The 26,078-nt window shown below is 42.0% G+C and overlaps 1 protein-coding gene across 4 annotated transcripts in view; it reads right to left on the bottom strand.

Annotated features, from left to right (window-relative positions):
• chd7 (chromodomain helicase DNA binding protein 7) overlaps positions 1 to 26,078 on the bottom strand; it is a 277,383-nt gene that overhangs the window by 130,688 nt on the left and 120,617 nt on the right. For all 4 annotated transcript variants that reach the window (XM_068031895.1, XM_068031894.1, XM_068031893.1 and 1 more), the window contains exon 4: positions 6,035 to 6,170. In XM_068031895.1, the coding sequence (XP_067887996.1) occupies positions 6,035 to 6,170 (136 nt within the window). The remainder of the gene's footprint in view (positions 1 to 6,034; positions 6,171 to 26,078) is intronic.

Raw genomic sequence — 26,078 nt, 5'->3', positions numbered from 1 at the left:
GCCGCAGTGTTACCTTCCCTCCTTTATGCGTCAGAAACATGGACGCTGTACAGCAGACATCTCAAAGCCCTGGAGAGATAACACCAGCGGTGCCTCCACAAGATCCTGCAAATTCCATGGCAGGACAGACGCTCCAATATCAGTGTCCTCTCTCAGGCCAACACTCCAAGTATCAAGACATTGATCATGGCTAGTCAGTTACGCTGGGCAGGCGACGCAGTCAGCCTGCCTGACACAAGACTCCCAAAACAAGCTTTCTACTCCGAGCTCTGTCATGACAAGAGGCTACCAGGAGAGCACAGGAACGCTACAAAGATGTCCTTAAAGCCTCCCTGAAAAAATATGACATCTTCATTGATTCGTGGAAATCTTTTGCCTGAGATCACCCAAAATGGAGAAGAAGCATCTGCGACGGTACCAGCCAGTTCAAACAACATTGACATGCCCAGGCAGTGACCAGGTGCAAACAGCGGAAGGCGCGTTGGGAAACCCCAGCATCCCATTCACTCGCCTCACCAAACACCACCATCTGCCCCACCTATGGCAGAGTGTGCGGATCCAGAATTGGACGATCCAGTCACCTAAGGATCCACAACCCTGGAGTGGAAGAAAGTCATCCTCGTTCCCGAGGGACTGCCTAAGAAGGATGTTGTTTAACTAATTCGGGTTTCAAGTTTAGAAATTACACAATGATAATCTGAAGTTATGTTAAGTAGTTTAATTAGTTAAACTATAAATTTAACACAGTACTTATATATCCCTGGTACTATACTACCCCAGTTTAGAGAAAATAAAAGAAACCTTAATTATTTGAAATGGATAGAGATGACAGGGCAGGCAGTCACATCTATAAAATCAGTCGGCAGAGTTGAATTCAATGCCAGGAAGTATATATTTCAGAAGTATGTGATCATCCAAAATGTTGCCGCAGCTGGTGAGAACAGGATCACTATAGTCCTTTAAAAGGTAAGTTAAGAAGTTCTGAGAACATCTCCAGTTACAGGAGATAATGGTTAATCAGCTTTGATGGGTCATGGGCAACTATGGTCTGGGGTTTGCTTGATTACTTTAAGGAGTTGGAGGGAAATATCCCAGAGAGTTCCCTGAATTGGGCATTTTTTTGTCTCCACCAGGAGACAGTATTGCTACAAAGTGAGTCAACAGCTCGCGAGGCTGCGCCAGTGACTAAGTGAGCGGGGTTTTCCTCAGTTTGTGCAGGTGGACGTGACCTTGGTGATAATAGGATAAATAAATAGGTAAAATACTGGAAATACAGGTCAATTGGCAACTCTAAAAGGAAAGGATAGGTCAAGATTTTGGGTGTAAAACCTGTCTGGGACCTTGTAGATAGGCGAGTCTTCTACAGGAACTGAACAAAAGGGTGGGCGGGCAGGGGGAAGAGGGCATGATGGGTAAGATAAGCAAACAGGTTTTTGGAAAAACTACAAAGGAATGAAAACTGGTGGAAATAATCTAATCAATTAACAGTTATAAGAACGAAAGGCAATTAAACACACTGAAAATGCTGGAACTAACCAGCAGCCTCACCAGCATCCAAGAGGAGAAACATTCTGAGTACAGCCACCACCCACCCACCCCCCACCTCCACCCCACACACTGTGTTCAGACAAAGGATCCTCATCTTCAATAGCAACCCATCTCCCAAATCTTTATTTCTAGCACTCCCTACCACTGAGAAAATGGGAGAGAAATCCAGATCTCAAGTTGCTAAATATAATGTGCATAGTAGAGGTATCCAGATGAAAAATGAGGAAGTGTTTTTGAAGCTTTTGTTGGGCTTGTAGGAGGGAAAAGCCAGAGATGTCAGAATGGGAATGGGAGTTGAAATGAGAAGCCACAGGAAGGTAAGGATCATATCTGTGAACAGAATAGCAGTGTTCAGCAGTCACCCAATCTTCATTTGGTCTCCTGGTGTAGAACAGACTGAACTCGAAGCAACACAGTACACTGAATTGGAGGTTTGGCATCCTTCCATCTACAAAAGATGGACACACAGCAAACAATCCATTTAGGTGGGGTGTCTTCTCTTGCTGCACTTTTGCCAATGTCTGTGAATCCTTGATCGCTTTGCCACAAGTGCCGCACGTAAAGCTGCCAAATGATACAGAATTGCTGTTTTTGACGTTGGCGCCTGTTGCCAAGCTGCTGTAGCAACTGGTCATCGTGGTAGTGCACACCAGTCCACAGGAGCTGTTGCCATTTCCCTCTTTCGCCAGCTAGTGACTCCCAGGTGCAATTGTCGACACTTAGGGTCTTCATGCCATGTTTACAAGCATCCTTGAAGTGAAGCTTTGGATGCTCCACTGGTCATCTGGTCCCGGCTACCTCACCATTCAGAAAGTCCTTTGGGATGTGACCATGTGCCACCCCGTGGACATGTCCGATCCACCGAAACCACCTCTGTTTGATTAGTGCCAACATACCTGGAGCTCTGCCCTTGAAAGGACTGCTGCATTTGTGATTTTGTTCTGTCAGGATACTAGGTTGGAGGAAGTACATGTAAATTACGGTCTTATATGAAAGGAGTGACAGTGGCATTGGATATTGATTTGGGAAGATGAATGAGTGATGTACTTGCTACAGTTGTATGTCCAAACGCCAAAGAGCATACGAATTAGGAGCAGGAATGGCCACTCGGCCTATCGAACCTGCTCCACCATTCAATAGATCTGATTGTAACCTCACCTCCACATTCCCACCTGACTCCGAAAACCTTCGACGCCATTGCTTATCAAGAATCTATCTACCTCTGCCGTAAAAATATTCAAAGACTCTGCTCCCAGTGCCTTTTGAGGAAGAGAGTTCCAAAGAGAAAAAAATGTCTCATCTCTCTCTTAAATGGGCGACCCTTTATTTTTAAATAGTGACCCTTAGTTCTAGATTCTCCCACGAGGGGAAACATCCTTTCCACATCCAACCTGTCAAGACCCCTCAGGATCTTAAATGTTTCAATCAAGTCGCCTCTTATTGTCCTAAACTCCAGCGGATACAAGCCTAGCCTGTCCAATCTTTTCTCATAAGGCAACCTGCCCATTCCAGGTATTTGTCTAGTAAACCTTCTTTGAACTGCTTCCAACGCATTTACATCCTTCCTTAAATAAGGAGACCAATACTGTACACAGTACTCCAGATATGGTCTTACCAATGCCCTGTATAACTGAAGCACAACCTCCCTACTTTTGTACTCAATTCCCCTCGCGATAAATGATAACAATGGAGGCTTTGGAGAGGGTACAGAGGAGGTTTACCAGGATGTTGCCTGGTCTGGAGGGCATTAGCTATGAGGTGAGGTTGGATAAACTCGGATTATTTTCACTGGAACGACGGAGGTGGAGGGGCGACATGATAGAGGTTTACAAAGTAATGAGCGGCATGGACAGAGTGGATAGTCAGAAGCTTTTTCCCAGGGTGGAAGAGTCAGTTACTAGGGGACATAGGTTTAAGGTGAGAGGGGCAAAGTTTAGAGGGGACGTGCGAGGCAAGTTCTTTACACAGAGGGTGGTGAGTGCCTAGAACTTGCTGCCGGGGGAGGTGGTGCAAGCAGGTACAATAGCGACGTTTAAGAGGCATCTTGACAAATACATGAATAGGATGGGAATAGAGGGATACGGTCCCCGGAAGTGCAGAAGGTTTTAGTTTAGGCAGGCATCAAGATCGGCACAGGCTTGGAGGGCCGAATGGCCTGTTCCTGTGCTGTACTGTTCTTTGTTTGTATTCTATTAGCTTTCCTAATTACTTGCTGATACTGCATACTAACCTTTTGTGATACACGCACTAGGACACCCAGATCCCTGTGTGAGCTCTGCAATCTCACCATTTAGATAATATGCTTCTTTATTCTTCCTGCCAAAATGGGCAATTTTACATTTTCCCACATTATACTCCATTTACCAGATCTTTACCCACTCACTTAACCTATCTATACCCCTTTGCTTCCTTACGTCCTCTTCACAACTTACTTTCCTACCTATCTTTGTGTCATCAGCTAATTTAGCAACCAGACCTTCAGTCTCTTCATCCAAGTCATTTATATAAATTGTAAAAAGTTGAGGCCCCAGCACTGATCCCTGCAGCACATCATTCATTACAGCTTGCCAACCAGAAAATGACCATTTATGCCTACTGTTTCCTCTTAGCTAGCCAATCCTCTTCCATGCCAATATTTTACCAACTACACCATGAGCTTTTATTTTCTGCAATAACCTTTGATGTGGCACCTGATCAAATGCCTTCTGGAAATCTAAGTACAGTACATTCAATGGCTCCCCTTTATCCACAGTACATGTGACTGCTTCAAAGAACTGCAATAACTTGGTTAGACATGATTTTCCTTTCACAAAACCATGTTGACTCTGCCTGGTTACCTTGAATTTTTCTAAGTACCCTGTTATAATGTCTCTAATAATAGCTTCTAACATTTTTCCTAAGACAGATGTTAAACTAACTGGCCTGTAGTTTCCTGCTTTCTGTCTCCCTCCCTAGCAGCCAGACAGAATCCTTTACTGCATCCACCTTGGTTCCCGTAGCTTGGCTATCCACCACTCTTGCTCCTCTCAGGATACTAATATTTGTCACCACATTCTGTTCTATTCAAATTATTTTCTGCTATGAAGACATTCCCATCCCAGTAAGCCCAGCTGCTTCCCTCTCTGCTTTCCAGAGGCACTTGTTTATTCTTCCACTTAGCTGACTTTCCTCATACAACTTTAGCAGATGCAACACCTCTTCATTTATCTCTTTCTACAACATTATCCTGGTCCCTAAAGAGCCCTATGTGGGACAGGAACATGTGTGAACACTCCAGCACTTACTAGAAAAAAAAAACTTTTCCAACCACCTGAACAGGCCTCAGTTTAACATTTCGTCCAAAACATGGCACTTACAGTGTAGCATTCCCTCAGAATTGCATTGAAGTGTCAAATTAAATTACGTGCTCATGTCCTGGAGTGTGCTTTAGCCTGCAACTTTCTGTCTCAGAGGACAGTCCCACCACCAATGCCTGTTGAGTAGATTTATTTTTAGTTGGTTGCCCTCCTTAGGAAACTACATAGGTTGGGCAAAGTCCACGATAGAGCACATTGTACACAGTATATAGAGGAAAGTGACTTGATGGGCCAAAAAGACTTATTCTTGTATTTAGCATAAGCCTCTTATACTGGACTTGTTTGATCTGTTTGGTTTATCTCATACATGATAACCAAAGAAGGGAGCACCCAATGATGGATTAAAAAAAAAACGTTTCAAGTGCACTTGAAGAAAATGCATAAGTTTGAGGTCAAATTTGAACTCCAGATGGAAGATTGCTTTATTAACATGACAGCAATTAACTTATATCAGAATTTGTGGAATTCCAGAAATTTTGGTGAATTTGCCTATATTTCCTGCATGCACAATTTTTTTTCGAAAACTGGAAAATGACATTTCTGTCCACTATAACCAATGAAGCATGCATTACTTTTAAATACACTTGGTTGGGGAAATAATTTTTGTCTGGTTTAATCAATTGTCTGAACAAATTGACAAACAATTTTTTACAATATTACTTTTGCAATATAAAGCAGACAAAAGGTTATACTGCCCTTAAAAAAGAAAAGAATGCGGAAATACACAGTACGTCTGGCAGCATGCGTGGAGACAGAAACAGAGTTAACGCTTCAGGTCAACAACCTTACTTTAACTGTTTCTCTCTCCAGAATACGAAGTATTTCCATCATTTTCTGTTCGCATTGCAGATTTCCAGCATCGCAGTATTTTCTCAAAAGAATATTGGGTTTATAACACCAATTTCATCACTTATTACCACAGAGCACCCACAGCAACCCAGCACTGCTAGTTGGAAAATGTTTTTACCTGAACATACCAGAAGTTAAACCAATGGCAACAGAAAGCAGTACATTAATCATTTCATTGGAAAATACAACGCATGGAGGTCATAATATTCAAGTTATCATAGATTTTATATGCATTGTTATCATGCTAAACTTTAAATTTATACGCTTGAGATTACATTCACCTGTACTCCCAATTCATCCTCTTCCTGTGGAGATGGAGGTGGTGTTTTGTCCATATCTGAATTTTCAGGGGACGATTCATGTTTCCTTTTGCCTTTTTTCTTTCCAACGGTTGATTCCGGTGTATTTTTCTTGTTGCTACAAAATATTAAAAATCTATTAGTGTAAAGTAGAATAACCAAAACCACATATAATATTGCAAATAATACTGCGAAGATTCCACTAGCTTTTTTGAAAGCGTATTTTGCCCCACAAAGAAATCTAATCCCAAAACAAGCAATAATGGCATAAGGTGGCGAAATTAGGTAATTAGAAGCCTACTTGCATTTCTATTGTTTTCACTTCACTCCTACTAAAACACGAGACTCTCAAACAGGTTAAATTCATCACAACAAGGGTAAGTCCACTCAATTCTTTCAATGCAGCACAATTTCGACATACAAGGCTCCCCAGCTATCTGTCTCTCTGACCTGTCAAATCGAACAGCTAAGTTGTCAAAAACAAGGACAAAGCTCCCTCAATGGCTGACAGCAAATGTATAGGCCACTATAGAACTGAGCCTTTCAGATTAGGATGGTCAGTTTCTTGGAGCTTGGCTGATATTACTTCTTTTCTTTTTCTCCCCCTACCAATCCTCCACAGCCCCTCTATGGTCAACCAGCATAAACACCACTTTGACAAGGGGCACCAAAAGGCTACCAGCACTCATCGAATTGTACTCTATGTAAGTTAACAGCTGCAAGAAAGTAACCGCTAGTTCTCCAACAACCTTGTGGGTAAACAGATCACTTGGGTGCTGTACTAAGCTATAATAAACAGACGTTCCCATGTAAAATTCCTGGTCTCGACTGACAGAGCTAGTACAGCAACTGGAGTGCTGAAACTGACTTTTGCATTCTTTGCCTACAGTTGGATTAAACAAAAAACTTCCAGTAGAGCTCCCATTGAAGGGCTCTATCCAACAACTCCTGCTGTACAACACATGTGGACATCAGATGACTTGAGCATAACTGGGCTCATTTGATACTCTGCCTACAATGGACAACTTGTGCAATGTACCAGAGGTAGCAGGCACTTTGGAACCTAATTTGGGCACTGGATTGCTGGGTTTTGGGAGGGTGGGGGAATGGTTGGGGTGGGAAGGTAAACTCATGAAAGGCCAGGAAAATTCAAGAACAAGCTGGGTTGCCGGTTTGTGCATCTGCTGCTTCCTTCATTCAAAACCAAGAATGTGCTTGACAAGTGTCAGCATATAGTTGAGAACGAGATGAGCAAGAGTGTGAGCGATGGATAGAGGGAGGTGGAGAAGAAAAAACACATGCATTAGAATTAGGAAAAATATCATTCATGGACTCCTTTCCTGTTTGCAGAGCATTACATTTGTGTGTGGAAATCACCCTCCTTTCTGAGAAGTGAATACAATCAATATGTACATTGTTTTTTAATGAATGAAACTAATAGCACCCAATAGCAATAACAGCAATTTATGTTTAATTCTAGTCATAGCTCAAATATATCTTTTCCAGTAACCGGTGGCACCCTATTTAAATGGAGGTAGTCTGGAACACTAGCTTATAAACATTGTAGAACACAAAAAGTTTGTTATGGACACAGATGAGCATAAAGGAGCCAAAGAAAATGAAAAATGGAGGGGGAAAAAATGAGTTGGTTATGAATGAAGATCAAGTGTTCCTTCCATCAAAGCATAATTTAAATTAAAACTTCAAGTATTATCATTCATCTTTCAGAATAAAAATACTTAATCAGCCCTGGAATTGAGATTGCAGTATTTCTACATCAGTTTTAATGCATTACGTTCCATTTCCGAGGGTTGAAAGAACTTTACAGATTAAGAACCAACTCTGTGAGCTCTCATTGCACTACATACAATGTTAAAAATTCTAGAAATGAATCCAGTTAGATTTACAAAATATTGACTTTGGGACTGTTGGCCTATTTTTATAAATATTCACAAACACATGAACATTGACTGCTGATGTGAGTCAGCGGCCTCTAGGTCACCAAGAAAAAGTGATTAAGTAATCCTACATTTTATTATTTCAAATCATTCAGGCATGCTCGAAAATATAAAATAGTACTGTACAGGAGGCGGCCATTATGCCCATTGAGTCTGTATCGGCTCTTTTCCATTCCAGTTCCACGCTTTTTTCCTATATCCCTGCAATATTTTCTCTTTTAAGTATTTATCTAATTCCCTTTTGAAAGCTAATATTGAATCTGTTTCCACCAATCTACGAAGCAGTGCATTCCGAATCCTACATGTACGTTACTTAAAAAGTTTTCCCTGGTTACTCCTGGGTCTTTTGCCGATCAGTTTAAAGTACCGTGGCCCATGCCTCCATGAACTTTTTTATAATATGGAGATCAGGCATCCTCCTTACTTTTATTAAGCATCTCACATCTTTGGTCACTCGTTTGAAATCCTCCTTCTCCTTCGCCCACCCCCAAGCCCCATCCTGAGTTTCTCATTGAGGTATCCCCCTCAGCCTTGCAGAGTGAATCCTCCGATACCCTGATTTTGCCATCTCTCTGCTCCATGGTCTCACTCACGGATATGACCATCTGAGTCTCTTTTACTCCCTTTTATTCTTCACCACCCACTTCTCCCAGCTGCTCCTCCCATCGAACCATTATATTAACTAAGATGCAGTGCACTATTAGTACTAAGATTATGAAACTAGGTGTCCAATTAGACTACCATACCCAATTTTCATGTGATGATAAACTGCAGGAAAAAAAAGAGAAATGATTTTATGCACTCATAAATCTATCATGTTCATCCCAAGAACATTTAGAAGTTATAACCTTTTAGGTGAATGCTGTAATATTCTTTTTGCTACTCCTTCTGTCTGCTTCAGCTTCTAGCTGTCTTCTTTTGTCAGATGGGAAGTAGTGGGCCCTGTAGTATAATGTTGCTGGAAGAGGTGCCACTGACCAAGCTGCATTTTCTGGTGAGACTCGTGGGAGAAAAAGGAGGCCCTCAGCAGCTCCCTTTCCATTCCCTTCCCACCACTCGTGCTTTGCCCCCGACTTCCTTGCTCTCATGTCCCCTTTTCCTCTTCTTGCCTCTCCCCTATCCAATTATCACAAAAAAAACTAATTTTAAACTTTAATTTTAAAGCAAACAAAACCTATCAAATTAAGATGCAGAAAGACACCATCTGCCTGTCACTCATGCTCAGTCTTGGATATTAGCAATTAGAAAGTTTACATTTCCTGACCTCAACGTGATAACTAGAGGCTGGTTAGTTCAAAATGAAAGATCAACTAAAATTAGGCTGAGTAAAGACACTTAACTTAATCTGCTTTCCAAAGTATACAGAACACAGAACCAAACTCACTACAAACAGATTTTTTTGCTTTGAGAACTCAGTATAAACTTCATCTGAATCACAAGATGAGCTTCAGACCATACACCCGCACGATTGCCAAGATCGCTATTTCCACCTTCACAACATTGTCCGACTCCTCCCCTGCTGAAACCTTCATCTATGGCTTTGTTGCCTCTGGACTTGACAATTCCAATGCACACCAGCCTTTCAGATTCTATCCTTTGTAGACTTGAGGTAATTCATACCTCTGCTGCTCGTGTCCTTACTTGCATCAAGTCCCATTCACCCATCGCCCCTGCGCTCGCTGACCTACACTGGCTCCTAGTGAAGCAAATTCTCAACCTTAAAATTCTCATCCTTGTCTTCAAGTCCTTCCATGATCTTGCCCCTCCCCATCTCTAATTCCTTCCAGTCCCACAATCCTCTAAGATATTTGTGCTGATCGAATTCTGGCCTCTTAAGCATCCCTGATTTTAATAGATCCACCATTTTTTGGCCATGCCTTCAGCTGTCTCAGCCCTATGTGCTGGAATTTCCTCCTTAAACCTCTCTGGTTCTCTCCCACTCCTTTCTCCTTTAAGGCCCTCCTTCACACTTAACTCTTTGACCAATCTTTTGACCATCTGCCCTAATATTACCATATGTGGATCGGTGTCCAATTTTGCTTCATAACACTCCTGTGAAGCACCTTGGGATGTTTTATTACGTTAAAGGCACTATATAAACACAAGTGGTTGTTGTTGAATAAATCTTCTAAAATCTATCCTCCAGCTATCAAATACTTTGTCCACCTGCATGTGCATCTTGGTTACCACTTCAGACCCAAGCCTCTTTTTTGTTCTTTCTTGCATTTATGCTTTCTTCCTTCTCTCATCCAACAATGCCATCTTTCAGCTCCTCCTTTTCCAGTATAATACCTCCCCTTAATCCCTCCTCCCACCAATCATAATTTATCATGCCATTGTCCCAAGATTGAATCCCTTGACAAATTTACAGCTTTCCCTTTATACCCTCTCAGCATTCTTGGCTACACCTATTGTGACAATTATTTCTACATTTTCCAGAATTGTAACCCAATTATCCCATCCTCCAATTACCTCCCTATTGTGTTTACTTCTCAACTGCAGGCCAATCCAAACAGCAGATCTACAATGACTGCCTTTCCCATATTTACCTCAAGAACATTCTCACTTTCAACTAAAGCTCTTTTCCATTCACAACCTGACAATGGATGATTTTGTAGATAGCACTGTACTTACTGAAACATGACTCACCTGATGACAATCTCTTCCCTTTCTCAGGAACCTGTCTGGTTATCTATACATTCCATAACTTGATCTGCCTTAACTGAAGATGACTGTTAGATCGCCATTGCAATTCACCCCTCGGCCTCTCCCTTTGAGCCAAAATGTTTATCTCCTTCAAAACATGCTTTATCACTTACACCTCTCATTCAAACTCCTCATTAAACATTCTCCCATGCCCACCAACAACTTCTTTCTCAGCATGTTTCCGCCTTTTCTCTTCCCTTACACTCTGCACCAAATGAATCCTCATTCTTAGTGATTTCAATCTGCAACTCAATTCCACTGGCACTCCCCCCCTTTGAGAATTAATTGCTCTTCCATCCATCAACTTCACCTTGCTTTTTTTTATTCTTTCGTAGGATGTGGGCGTCGCTGGCTCGACCAGCATTTATTGCCCATCCCTAATTGCCCTTTAAACTGAGTGGCTTGCTAGGCCATTCCAGAGGCCATTCAAGAATCAACTACATTGTGGGTTTGGAGCCATATGTAGGCCAGACCAGGTTAAAGACAGCAGATTTCCTTTCCTAAAGGACATTAGTGAACCAGACGGGTTTTTACAACAATGGTTTCATGGTCACCATTAGACTAGATTTTAATTCCAGATTTATTAATTGAATTCAAATTTCACCATCTGCCGTGGATTCGAACCCATGGCCCCAGAGCATTAGCCTGGGGCTCTGGGTTACTAGTCTAGTGACATTACCACTATGCCACCACCTCTCCATGCCTCCATACATAACTTGGCCAACCTCCTCCTTTTCATAGCACACAGGATTTTGATCATTAACCACACTTGTTCCTGATTCTACCGCCCTCCCAGTTGCATAGTCAAGCTGAAATCATCCCTTTTGGAATACTATTCAGCTTCGAACCAATGAAGTAAAGAAGTAAAGGATTGTATTTAAAAAACACCTTCCACCTTTAGGACATCCCAAGAACTTTTTAAGTGTAGGCACTTTCATTTTTGTGGGCAAAATCATCTAATTTGCATATAGCAAGGTTGCATGAACAGCAATGATATAACTGACCAGTTAACTTCTTGTCTATGCTGTTGTTTGAAGGGTAAATGTTGGCCTGAACACCAACAGCAGTTCCTGTTTTAGTAGTGCCACAGGAACATTGACATTAATTTCAGCAGACAGATGGGATTTCACTGATAAAGCAGCAGCTCCAAAAATGCATTGCTCCCTCAGTATTGCACTGAGGACTGTCTGTCTAGAGTGACCTGGCATGAAGCTCAAACCATGACTTTCCCACTTGGCTACTAAGCCAAGACACCCAAGAACCCATTTATACTCCTTAAAGAGTTGCTTCTCTAATGAGCAGAAACAAGTTTCCCCAAGCCTGCCATGATAACTAAGTGCCCTGGAATTACAAACATTTTGATAAATTCCTCTGAACCTTCTCCAGACCCATAACATCCCCAGTAAGCGACTAAAACCGAGCAGTTTGTACTTCTGCTGTACCAAAGTCTTGCAAATGGTAAGCACCATTTCAAGTTTTATATCTATCCATCCTAGATGTACAGCTTAATAACTTACAAAAACAAAATACTGCAGATGTTAGAAATCTGAAATTAAAACAGAAAATGCTAGAAATATTCAGCAAGTCAGGCATCTGTGGAATGAAAAACGAAGTTAGCCTTTCAGGTCACAGACACAGGGTGGCACAGTGGCTAGCACCGCAGTCTCACAGCTCCAGCGACCCGGGTTCGGTTCTGGGTACTGTCTTTGTGGAGTTTGCAAGTTCTCCCTTCCGCCGGGTGCTCCGGTTTCCTCCCACAGCCAAAGACTTGCAGGTTGATAGGTAAATTGGCCATTGTAAATTGCCCCTCATGTAGGTAGGTGGTAGGAGAATGGTGGGGATGTGGTAGGCAATATGGGACTAATGTAGGATTAGTATAAATGGGTGGTTGTTGGTCAGCACAGACTCGGTGGGCCGAAGAGCCTGTTTCAGTGCTGTATCTCTCTCTATGACCTTTCAGAGCAGACCTGAAACGTTAACCATTTTTGTCTCCACAGATGTGGCCAGACCTGCTGAGTATTTCCAGATTTCATTTCAGATTTCCAGTATCAACAGTATCTTGCTTTTGTGTCCTGATCCATGATGTAATGTGTTGGTACCTGAGTGAGGAACCATCCATTCTAACTGAGTACCTGATTTTCATATTACCTTAATAGGGAGAGTGCACTTCATTTAGTGCCTTTTAGGAACATTTTTGTTTTTTCAATGTTTGAACAGGAGTTCGCAAATGTCACCTGTGGAGAACACAAGAACTAGTTCCTGCAAACTATCGGCATGCACTTAATATATTAGAAACAAACAAATCTAACATCTATGAACAATTGCCCCCAACAACTCTGACTTCACAGGAACCTTGTTGAAAGTATGTTACTTTGCTCTAAAAGAACAGCATTAGAAGGTTGTGCAAATATTTCAATTTTGTGCAAGGGTCTGCACAGTAATATTCATTGTGAAGACCTTTGTGTAAGGAATATAAAATTCATTCCAGTATCCAGGTGAAAACCTGCATATAATGGGACCTTAGTAGGGGCACCAGTTGACTTCAATAACAGTAGCAACGTATCGAAATCAGTGTGGTGAACCAATTCAAAACCAAAATAATATTAGCAAAGCAAACTGAGAAAGCAAAAAAAAGACAGCAAAAATATGTAATGAAAGATCCAAGGAGATGTCAGATTATATTCCTCAATCAGTTGATTCACTTTCCTTTTCAGCTCAGCAAAAAGAGCAATTCGCCCTTGAAAATGGAATTTCTTTTAGTTCTGAATGTGTAGTGACCTTTGAAAGTCTACCTAAGGAGAACAACTTGCATTTATATAGTGCCTTTAACATGGTTAACACCCCAAGGTGCTTCACAGGAACACAGATAGGAACTGGAGTAGGCTATTTAGCCCCTGCCATTCAGTGAGATCATGGCTGATCTGTGACCTAACTCCATATAACCAACTTTGCTCTAAATACATATCTAACTGAGCCACAAATGGAAATATTAGCACAAGTGGCCAAAATCTTGGTCAAAGAGATAGGTTTTAAGGAATGTCTTAAAGGAGCAGAAATGTGAAGAGGTTTAGTGAGGGAAGTCCAGACTAGGGCCTAGGCAGTTGAAGACATGGTCACCAAAGATGGAGCGATGAAAATTAGGGATGTGACAGAAGCCAGAATTGGAGGAGTGCATAGACCTGAGTGTTACAGGGCTGGAGGAAGTTACGAGACAGTGAGGGGCGAGGCCATGGAAGGAATTGAAAACAAGGTTGAGAAATTTAAAATTGAGGTGTTGCATAACCAAGAGCCAATGTAGGTTACTGAGCATGGGGGTGATGGGTGAATAGGACTTGGTGCACGTTAGGATATAGGACAGAGTTTTGGATGAGCTGAAGTTTATAGAGGGTGCAAGGTAAGAGGCCACCCAGTACAGCATTGGAACAGTCAAGCTTAGAGGTAACAATAGGCATGAATGAGGGTTTCTGCTGCAGATGGGCTGAGGTACAGGCAGAGACGTGCAATGTTATGGAGGTGGAACTAGATGGCCTTGGTGATAGTGAAGATATACAGTTGGAAGCTCAGCTCAGAGAAAAATAGTATGCCAAGGTTCTGAACAGTTTGATTAAGCCTCGAACTGTGGCCAGGGAGAGGAAGACAATGGCTTCAGTCCTCTCCGTATTTCTGCTCATTCAATACTGGCCATCGGTCAAGCAACATGACAAATCAGAGGCAATGGAGGGGTCGAGAGGAATGGTGGTGGAGGCAGAGCTGGGTGTCATCAGTGGAACCGTACACATTTTAGGATGATATCGCCGAGGAGCACCATGCAGATAAGAAATAGGAAGGGCCAAGGATAAAGTAGTTGGAAGCAGGAAAAGACACCACTGCAAGTGATTCTCTGACAACAACTGGATAGGTCGGAATGGAAACCAAGTGAGGGCAGACCCACCCAGTTGAACAATGGAGGAGTGGCGATAGAGGGCCGTGGTGATGTAAAGGCTGCAGACTGTCAAGAAGGATGAAGAGGGATAGTTTACTATGGTCACACATAGGATGTAACTTGTAACTTTGATGAGGGTCAGTTCAGTGCTGCAGATGGGGCACAAACCTGACTGGAGAGATTCAAATATGGGGTTGCAGGAAAGATGGATATGGATTTGGGAGACAATACATGATTAAGAACTTAAGAAAAAAGTGAGGTTGGAGATGGAGCAGTCATTTGTATGGACAGAGGGGTCAAGGGTGCTTTTTTGGTTGGGGAGTGGGGGCGGGGGGGGGGGGGGGGGGGGGCGGGAGATTGAGATAATGGCAGATTGGAAAGGGAGGGGGACAGTAACTGAGGACAATTTACCCAGAGTAAATTATCAAAGCAATTTTTTTTAATACTTCAATCAGAAGCATTGGTTTGCTTTGAAGAAGCTGGATAGCGCTGAAAATGGAAACCCTCATCAAATGTTATCTCATCACATGCCTACAACTTAAGTGCAATACCTCGGAGCATGTTTGCTAACTATGACTAACATATAATGGGGAAAAAATGAATTTAAAACCTCCCAAAACGTTGGGGATTTTATGTGCTGTTAACAGACATGTTTCAGAAATCAGATCACAGCTTGATACTGGGGTTCAGCAGACATCAACATCTTGCAGTTTGGGAGCTCACTGAAATTTCTTGAACCTGTTATTTATGTCACATTTGTGAGGATAATCTCCAAAGTTTGAAAAAACAATAGCAAACCATCATAAGCCTAATACTTTCCAATTCTACTTGATTTATACCATGGGTCATTATCTTCGATAAACTAACTTGAAAAGTTTTAACTTATGAAGAATACTCTAATAAAGTTTGCATTTTTAATTAACATGGGGAATGCAAACTGGTCGTTCCCCAACCCAGCCCCACCTTAGATTTAGGATTTGTAAAGCTTCTCTCTTCAGAAGAATTCTCCAAGTAGCATGTATGCACACATAGCAAAAGCAGTGAACCCAATATCAATGAACTCCATTAGAAAAGAATTGGACTATCAGATGGTTAAAAAATTAGATTAAAGGATTTACAAATACAATATAATCAAACACTCCAGAATATTGAGGATCTAATCCACTTTAGACCATTGAAATGTAGTTTGTGGCATGCAACTGGTCATTATTAAGCAACAATTGAGACCTCCATGTTCTCTAAATTCCTGCTTGCTGTCTTGAAAATTAAGAGCTTTTCTTGAATTTTTTAATGGGTATCTAATTTTCTGAAGTAGTTTAAATTGGGGACAATTCACAATGTGCAAACTGACTCTGACTATTGGTGCTGTTTCCAGCTCCCGCCCCGAACTGGAAAACTTTATCAACTTTGCTTCTAATTTCCACCCTTCTCACACCTTGACATGATCCATCTCCAACACTTCCCTCCCCTTTCTCGACTTCTCTGTCTCCATCTCTGGGGATAGGCTGTCTACTAATATTCATTATATGCCCACTGACTCCCACAGCTACCTCGACTACACTTCTTCACACCCTGCCTCCTGTAAGGACTCCATTCCATTCTCCCAGTTTCTCCAACTCCGACGCATCAGCTCTGATGATGCAACCTTCCATGACAACGCTTCTGATATGTCTTTCCTTTTTCCTCACCCCCAATGTGGTTGACAGGGTCCTCAACCGTGTCCAGCCCATTTCCCGCACCTTTACCCGCCCTACCGGAACTGCAACAGGGTTCCCCTTGTCCTCACTTTCCACCCCATCAGCCTCCACATCCAAAGGATCATCCTCCGCCATTTCCGCCACCTCCAAAGGCATCTTCCCCTCCATTCACCTGTCAGCATTCCGAAGGGATCGTTCCCTCCACAACACCCTGGTCCACTCCTCCATTACCCCCACCACCTTGTCCCCTTCCCACAGCACCTTCCCCTGCAATCGCAGGAGGTGTAATACCTGCCCATTTACCACCTCTCTCCTCACTATCCAAGGCCCCAAACACTCATTTCAGGTGAAGCAGCGATCTACTTGTACTTCTTTCAATGTAGTATACTATATTCGCTGCTCACAATGTGGTCGAGTCTACATTGAGGAGACCAAACACAGACTGGGTGACCGCTTTGCGGAACACCTCCGCTCAGTCCGAAAGCATGACCCCGAGCTTCCGGTTGCTGGCCATTTCAACAACCCCCACCCCCCCCCCCCCACCCCGCTCTTATGCTCACATCTCTGTCCTGGGATTGCTACAATGTTCCAGTGAACATCAAAGCAAGCTCGAGGAATAGCATCTCATTTACCGATTTGGCACACTACAGCCTGCCCGACTGAACATTCAATAATTTCAGAGCATGACGGGCCCCCATTTTACTTTTTCTTTTTTTTTTCTTTTTATTTTTTGTGTTTATTTTATTTTAGTTTGTTCAGTTTGTTTCTACTATGCCTACCCACTGTTCTTTTTCCATGTTTGTGCATTTGGCTGTTCAGTTTTAAGTCCATTAACACCCTATCTGTACTAATGCTTTGTCTTTCAGCACACCATTAACATATTGTTTGCCTTTGTTCCATGACCTTCTGGTCAGCTATTCTGTGACCTTGTCCTATCAACACCTCTTTTGTTATCTCTTGCCACACCCCCACTTTAATTGCTTAAAATCTTTTACATTTCTTATATCTGCCAGTTTTGAAGAAGGGTCACTGACCAGAAATGTTAACCCTGCTTCTCTCCACAAAGATGCTGGCAGACCTGCTGAGCATTTCCAGGGTTTCTTGTTTTTATTTCAGATTTCCAGCATCCGCAGTATTTTGCTTTTATTATTATGGCAAAATGTACTTAATGGGTTAGAGCTTTCTTGTTAAGAGAAAAACTGAAGATGTAATTCCATTCACCCAAAAAAAACTATTTGGATATTCGTGCTATACTTCTGAATTAATAAAAAATGTTCAAAAGGGCACAATTGATGTAAGCTGTCATTGACAGTGCTATCAAGTGGCACTTGTTTAACAATAACCTGCTCAGAGACGCTCAGTTTGGGTTTTGCCAGGGCCACTCAGATCCTGACCTTATTACAGCCTTGGTTTAAATGTGAACAAAAGAGTTGAACTGTAGAGACGAGGTGAGAGTGACTGCCCTTGACATCAAGGCCGCATTTGACCAAGTATGGCATCAAGGAGCTCTAGCAAAACTGAGGTCAATGGGAATCGGGGGGAAAACTCTCCGCTGGTTGGAGTCATACCAGCGCAAAGGATGAAGGCTGTGGTTGTTGGTGGTCAATCATCTGAGCTCCAGGACATCACTGCAGGAATTCCTCAGGGTAGTGTCCTGGGCCCAACCATTTTCAGCTGCTTCATCAATGACCTTCCTACAATCACAAGGTCAGAAGTGGGGATGTTCGCTGATGATTGCACAAAGTTCAGCAACATTTGCGACTCCTCATATACTGGAGCAGTCCATGTAGAAATGCAGCAAAACCTGGACAATACACAGACTTGGCTAATAAGTGGCAAGTAATATCCGTGTCACACAAGTGCCAGGCAATGACCATCTCAAACAAGAGAGAACCTAACCATCTCCCCTTGACATTCAATGGCATTACCATCGCTGAATCCCCCACTATCAACATCCTGGGGGGGGTTACCATTGACCAGAAACTGAACTGGAGTAGCAATATAAATACCATGGCTCCAACAGCAGGTCAGAGGCCAGGAATCCTGTGGCGAGCAACTCACCTTCTGACTCCCCAAAGTCCGTCCACCATCTACAAGGCACATGTCAGGAATGTGATGGAATACTCTCCACTTGCTGGATGGGTGCAGCTCTAACAACACTGAAGAAGCTCGACACCATCCAGGACAAAGCAGCCCGCTTGATTGGCAACCCATCCACCACCTTCAACATTCACTCCCTCCACCACCAACATACAGTGGCAATGTGTACCATCTACAAGATGCACTGCAGCAACACACCAAGGCTCCTTAGACAGCAACTTCCAAACTCGCGATCTCTACGACCTAGGAGGACAAGGACAGCAGAAGCATGGGAACACCACCACCTGCAAGTTCCCCTCCAAGCCACACACCATCCTGACTTGGAACTATATCGTTGTTCCTTCGCTGTCGCTGGGTCAAAATCCTGGAACTCCCTTCCTAACAGCACTGTTGGTATACCTACCCCAAATGGACTGCAGTGGTTCAAGAAGGCAGCTTACCACCACCACCTTCTCAAGGGCAATTAGGGATGGACAATAAATGCTGTCCTACCCAGCGGCACCCACATCTCATGAACAAATAAAAAAACATGGTTAATATTCCCACATTCAAATGATTTACAATAGTTGCTTGGTAGCACATGAGTATTGCTGAAAAAAAAGAGACATGCTGTCAAAGCTTTTCATCTCGCACTCATCAGAACAGACGCAAGATTGCCAAATTTCAAAGGGAGCAACAATTTATACTGCATGAGACTTACAATAGGTATTATTCAAACTAAAATCAAACTAGCAAATTCTATAGTAGGATTAGCTATTATTTTTAGGCTTTTAGAGCACTTTTGGATATTGTAACTGCTGAATCAGAAAGCTGATTTACATTGAAGGATATGAGCCCTCTATATTTTGATGCAATTTATCCTCCCCCTCCGTTGTTAACTTTGAGTTTGCATCCCAGGGAATGCGAAGATAACTGCCTCTGGCATACTAACCAAGCTAACTCTAATAATATTGGCAAAGTGAAACCCAAAGAAAATTAACCATTCTTTCCTGTTAACTGGACATACCACCTTCAATAGAAAAAAATGGACTGCATGTTAAAACAAAGCTCAGGACAAATTGAGATCCACCAGTCTACCCATTGTACTGAATGGGTTGCATTTTATTGGAAAAGATGCTTTTAACAAACAAACTGCAGGGAACAATATCCATGTCCAAGGAACTCAGATTCTCTGATTTTTATGTAGAGCTAAAGTGATTGACAAAAAGGCATGCTAAACCATACAGCCAAAACCCACTTCACGTCATTTGCAATACTATTTCCACACCAATTACTTTAGTATTTACTAAACACTGCCATCAGTTTCTCTTGCCATGAGACTCCATTTCCAGCATTTATTTCCGCTCTAACTGCCACAAATTACACAATACTCCAGCTGAACACTGGGGCCCCCTTTCCTTTCATCTGCACGCCAAGAGCAACAAGATTACCCTGGTAACCAGCAGTCACATGACCAGCACCTGCTCTTTTGGCTTGATGCCACTGACTAAAGCCATCTGCTTCCCTCAATCAGCTCTCAACATTCTCAACACCTGCGCAGCAGCATTTTGCGGTTTCTTTTATCAAATCAGTGCGTAAGGTGTTCTAAAACATTACACATTTCTCAAATTTGTTTAAATCAAAAAGACAATGGCCAACAGCTTGATTCCTTGCCAAAATCAAGTGCTCTAAGTACTAGTTGATTATTCTTCTTTCCAAAACACACTGAATTTACAGTTCCAAGGCAATGCTGACACAAAGTAGGAGAAAGTGCTTTTAAAAAAATTCAGACAAAGTTGATATTTAGCAAAAATTAGTTACCATGTATGGTCCTGCACAATAAGACAGGCAGAACATTTTCAGTTTAATATCAGCTTTACATCAAGATTTTTCACTTTAAAAGTATGTACAAGAAAAAAAAAGTTTAACATGCTTTCACCCACACTACAAAGCTCATATTTGTAACTAATATAAGATTACAGTTATGTTATCGTCAGCTGGTGGTATACTGCTGAGATGACAGTTGAACAAGTATTTGACCATCTTGCTTGTTTAATAAGTCAAGACATAAACATGTATTGATTTCAGAATTCCATTTCTTTATGCCTTTACCAAACACAATGCAGACTCAGCCAACCAGTAGTGTTTCCTTGGTAACAGGGTGCCACAGTCCCATTTGGCTGCAAAAAGAGTATTTCCCCCCCCCTCCCTGTACCATGGATCCTTTTTTCATAAATATATTTGGCACCAATATCTTGATTTCCCCAAATATTCTATTGCAATTCACATTCTCATTTTGTCTTTAGATCTTCCTGAATAAAACTCTTCCTTCCCACCCAAAAGAACTGGCTGAATAATTGCATCATGTGGAATTTGCTCCACACCATAATCTTAATCTATTCTTTGGGCTAACACATAGTGTTTACTCTCTAAAGTAAAAGGGCACATGCACAGCATTTTACTGCATGGTAAGAAGCAAGATGAAGGCTGACCACACAAATAAGGCGGGAATTGGAGTTGAGGTTACAATCAGATCAACCATGATCTTGTTGAATGTCGGAGCAGGCTCAAGAGGCCGATCCTGCTCCTAATTACGTTCATATGTATGTTCACAAATATTCGAGCAAAAAACAAAACAATTGCATTTTCAAAAATCCACAATTTTGAACAGTCTGCTTATTCAACATGCACTTTAGCACATAATGCAATGTAAATTATGAATGACCCCAGTCAGCTTCCTCCAGAGGTCCCACCATCATAGATGCTAGTGGCAAGTGCAGTGAGCCTCATCTTAATGTCACATGATTCAGACTACATAACATAAGTGGCTGAGTAAACTGGGCATAGTAAAAGCTGTGGACACTGACAACAGCTATCGTAAAGACTTGCACACCAGTGCTAGTTGCCCTTCCAGCCAAGCGATTCTAACACAGCTATGACACTGGCATCAGCTCAACAATGACAAGAGCAGCAACTTTTACATTTGTACAGTGCTTTAAACCCAGAAGAAAAAAATCCCATGGCGCTTCTCAGCAGAGTATTTAAAGAAATTGACGGTGTAGAAGGGGAAGTTATTAGGAGGGATGCGTTTTAAGGAGAGTCTTAAAGAAAAAGAGCAAGATAGAACGGCAGAGGGGTTTAGGGAGGGAATTTCATACCTTGTGGCTCAGACAGCTGAAGGCACGGTCACCAGTGGTGGGCTGATGGAAATGGGGCATGCATAAAGGACTAAAGTTGGAGGAACGCAGGGTTCTTTGAGGGCTGTAGAAGATCACAAAGCTTGGGAGGGCCCAGGTCATGAAGGAGTTTGAATATGAGAATAAAAGTGTTAAATTCAAGACTCTGTGTAACTGGGAGCCAATGTAGGCCAGCAAGCATAAGGGTGATGAGTGAACTGAACTTGATGCAAGATTGGTTACAGGCAGAGTTTTAGATGAATTGAGGTTTATTGAGGTCAGAAAAGCACTAGAATAGTCAAGTCCAGATGTGAAAAAGGCTTGGATGAGAGTTTTGGAAGCAGATAGGCTGTCGATGAGGTAACACGTAGATGAAGAAAAGTTGGGGCCCAAGGGCAGAGATAATGCAGCGGGGGAGGGAAGAGAACTGATTGCTGGAGATACTCTGGCTCTGATTGTATAGGTAAGAGTGGAACCAAGCGAGGGAAGCCTCAATGAACTGTGCAACAGAGGAAAGGTGTTGGAAGAGAATGGTACATGGCTGACCAAATCATTGTGGAAGATTGCTCAGGTACATTCCATTCACACAAATGATAACTCAAACTACCCCATTAACACATCAACATACTTCCAATCAGTAAAGCAATGGATAGAGCCATTAATTGTGGCATCAATTTATTTCCACTAGTGTTTGCTTTGGATTTGCCAAAACCTTGATCCAGATATGGATGAAAGAGCAAAAAGCAAGGACAGCTGGTAGTAGGCACTGTTGACATCAAGTGCGAGTAGTATGATGAAATAATCACTCAGCTGGATGGGTGCAACACAAGAAGCTTAATTTCATCCAGGACAGCACTGTGGGCTCGATTAGTGCCACTGCCACTTGATTCAATATCCCCCCCCTCCAGCTCTCATGTACAATCGCATTCAGCACTGCACCAACTCATCAGGTTACTTTAACAGTATCTCCCTCCCATGCAATCAGTACCATGGAGGAGCAGCAGTTCAGGAAAACAATGTTTCAAAGTTACATACCATCATGAACTGTGCACATATTGCTGTTCCATCATTGCTAAGTCAATAGCCTGTAATTTTCTACTTATTAACACCATTATGTGAGCAGGACTGCAGTGCTTGCAAGAAAGTTTGAAAGTATTAAGTCATTGCTTAAGTAATTTCACAAAAGAAAACACTGAATTTGGGTAATAACTCAAAAAAAAAATGAAAGAGAAAGGAAAATCTTACACAGATTTTATTTTTCCTTTTTCCCTGCAGTGCACAATCTGAAAACAGAGTCCTATTCATCACAAACAGCGCTCCACATTTGCTAAAACATTGCACCATTGAGCTATTTGGTTTCCGCCTCACTTGTGATAAATTCCATTTTTTTTTAAAGTTTACAACCCAGTTTGTTCAGATTTCTGTATTTGAAACTACAAGATAAAATAGAAGAGTCATTCGCATCAGTGCAAGCTTGTATTTTAAAAAGTCAAGTGCCAACTACTCCAAAAGGAAACTTAACATTTTTAATTTAAGGACAACAGCAAGTACGCAAAGGTTTACAGTAATTTTCAGTTTTACACATTTTGAAACAAGATCATTTAGCACCAATTCACAACTTACTTTGAACCATTACTTTCCCCAAACTTCTACGTGCAAGTGGGTGGGGAATTTTTCATTCCATAGTTAAGTAGGTAGGTTTACTTTAAACACAAGAGTGCCTAATCCACAAATGAGACAGCAGTGACATCAGAGAAACAAACAAAAAAAAAAATGATAATTCAGAATTACAAACATGCAACGGTCGCAACTTACATCTGGTCCCAAGAATGGCTGGATAGGGACTTCGAACATTGAGAATGCATTTCAAAAATCAAGTCTACCATTCTCTCATTTGTTCACCCGCCACATACAAATCGGGAAGTATACCAAAGAAACTAACAGTTTGTATTATGAAAACCAATATCTTCAAAGAGCATGGAGCACAGCAAAGTAGAAAACCTCTTCTATCTAAACTGTTAAAGCTATGATACTTTGCGAAAGATTGTAAACTGCTTCATGAGCCTTGGGATGAGGAACTGAGGCTCCACCATACGTGTATGCATCTTACAAGATCTAAAATTATTCGCTGTGAAACAACTGGATATGGTCCTTCCCTCGTGTTCTCTCCGACATTTTGGTGGGAAGTGGATTCCAGGACTGATTACACAGACGAGGAAGCATGGGTTCAGCAGGTTTTCTTTGCCAGGGTCCCCGCTAGCCTATCTTGTGTAGGTATCTAGTTCTAGTGAAATTCATGTTTTCTCTGAAAGAAAAACTACTTCTTTTGGCCTGGTCTGACAATATCTGGACCTTTCAGAGCATCCCTGTAACTGTCCCTAGGGTTTCCAGGTACAACTAAGATTACAGGATACCTTCAACATGATCCCTCGACTTTAGTTTAAAGGGGAGATCCAACTACACAAAACCTAACGCCTTTGTCAGTGGGCCACCAATTATAACATTCACTGCAGCAGTTCTAACTGGCTAGTGTTGTGCAAAGTTGCCCAGAGCAGTTCCCAATTATAAATGACTGTACAGAAACCAAAACTGGGTGGATTGTTTGTGCTGCAACTTTCATTAACAACTGGAATGTTAACTACAAGTAAAGCTTTTTACCTTGTGCATCTACCTGTTTAAACTCCTTTTTAGGAAATCTTTCTCTGTAAAAGGGACTAGCTGCTTTTGCCTGGAAGAAAAATAAATTAACAGGTGGCTACATGGCTCATTGGATATCTGGGGAACACAATGGAGTACTATCTGATAGGTCATGACAAATGAGAAAGTAAAAAGACGACTTGCATTTACACAGCACTTTTCACAACTTCAGGACATTGAGGTGAACTCCCTTCTTTGAATAGTCCCATAGGATCTTTTACGTCCACCTCAAGGGTATATGGGGCCTCGGTTTAACAAGCCAGCCGAAAGATTACCCTACCCCAAGGATTTAACAACACCATGCCCCCATCCAGAAAATAAGCCACTCATGAAACTGCTACAATGATCTGTTTTAGTCACTGGATTCTATATGAAATAGCTTTGGCAGCAAAAGCCAAACTACAACTCACCATCCAACCAGTTACTGAACTGCAGACGCCCCTTTTTACTAGCTAACTACTCTTCTCGGTTCTGTGTCCCCTTCTGCCATCAGCTTTAAACCACAGCCCTTTCAATGTACTTGTGTTCAAATTGGTCAGTTGCACTTGGGAGATTGCTTTTAAGGGCAGGGGAGAGATAGTAAAGGGAAATAAGTTATTCTCTTGAAAAATATTCAGGCTCCCACAGGTGTGGCCAGAGAAATATAAGCAATGTCACAGACAAGTCCCATGGCTCTCCAGAGAAAATTTTCCCAGCACGGACTGGGACCTAGGAAGAGACAAAGCGGAATTGGCAATCGGAATCTCAAAAACTGATAGATAATTTGCCCTTAATTAGCTCATCTTGGAAGTACCTGAAGATGCTAAGGACCTTCCCTGAATGGGAACTACTGTCCTCTCTATTCCTGCCCTGTTCATTTATCAACAAGATCACAGACTTACAATTTCCATGTAGAAAAAGACCTAAAATACTAGTAAAATATCAACTTAGTTGAAAGCATGATTTGACTTAATTCAGTTACAATAAATTAATGGGTGTGATTGTAAACAGGTAGAAATTGGGAACTTGAGCCACAAAATACTAATCATAACAATCTCAATACAAACAAAATTTGGTTTATTCAGGCATTGTAAATCAGTGGTATGTTTAACCACCTCTGGAAAGGCAGGAAAAGGGGTTTGGTCCTGGTTCAGAAAGCAAAACAACTGTTTCAGGTGAGATAAAAGGCAGCACTGCACGGTCAAATACTCAAGTAGACAGTTATATGAAAAGGAAGAATGTGGAGGGTTACAGGGAGAAGGCGAGGGAATGGGACAGAGTACATTGCTCTTTCGGAGAGCCAGTGTGAACACGATAGGCCAAATGGCCTCCTTCTGCACTGTAACAATTCTGTGATTCTGTGAAGTTCTGGTCACAGCTCCCTGACCTTTACTATAGTCATGGAGAGGGGCAGCAGCAGACGGGATGGGAAAATATTTAATTGGGGGAGGGGGAATTACAATGCTATTAGGCAGGAACTGGGGAGCATAAATTGGGAACAGATGTTTTCAGGGAAATGCACGACAGAAATGTGGAGGTTGTTTAGGAGCACTTGCTGCGACTGCTGGATAGGTTTGTCCCGATGAGGCAGGGAAGGGATGGTAGGGTGAAGGAACCTTGGACAACAAGAGATGTGGAACAGCTAGTCAAGAGGAAGAAGGAAGCTTACTTAAGGTTGAGGAAGCAAGGAACAGACAAGGCTCTAGAGGATTACAAGGTAGCCAGGAAGGAACTGAAGAATGGACTTAGGAGAGCTAGAAGGGGACATGAAAAAGTCTTGGCGGGTAGGATTAAGGAAAATCCCAAGGCGTT

This window comes from Heterodontus francisci, chromosome 5 (genome assembly GCF_036365525.1).
Source record: "Heterodontus francisci isolate sHetFra1 chromosome 5, sHetFra1.hap1, whole genome shotgun sequence".
Lineage (NCBI taxonomy): Eukaryota > Metazoa > Chordata > Chondrichthyes > Heterodontiformes > Heterodontidae > Heterodontus > Heterodontus francisci.
Note: the sequence above shows the minus strand (reverse complement) of the source record. Positions and strands in the feature narration are given on the sequence as shown.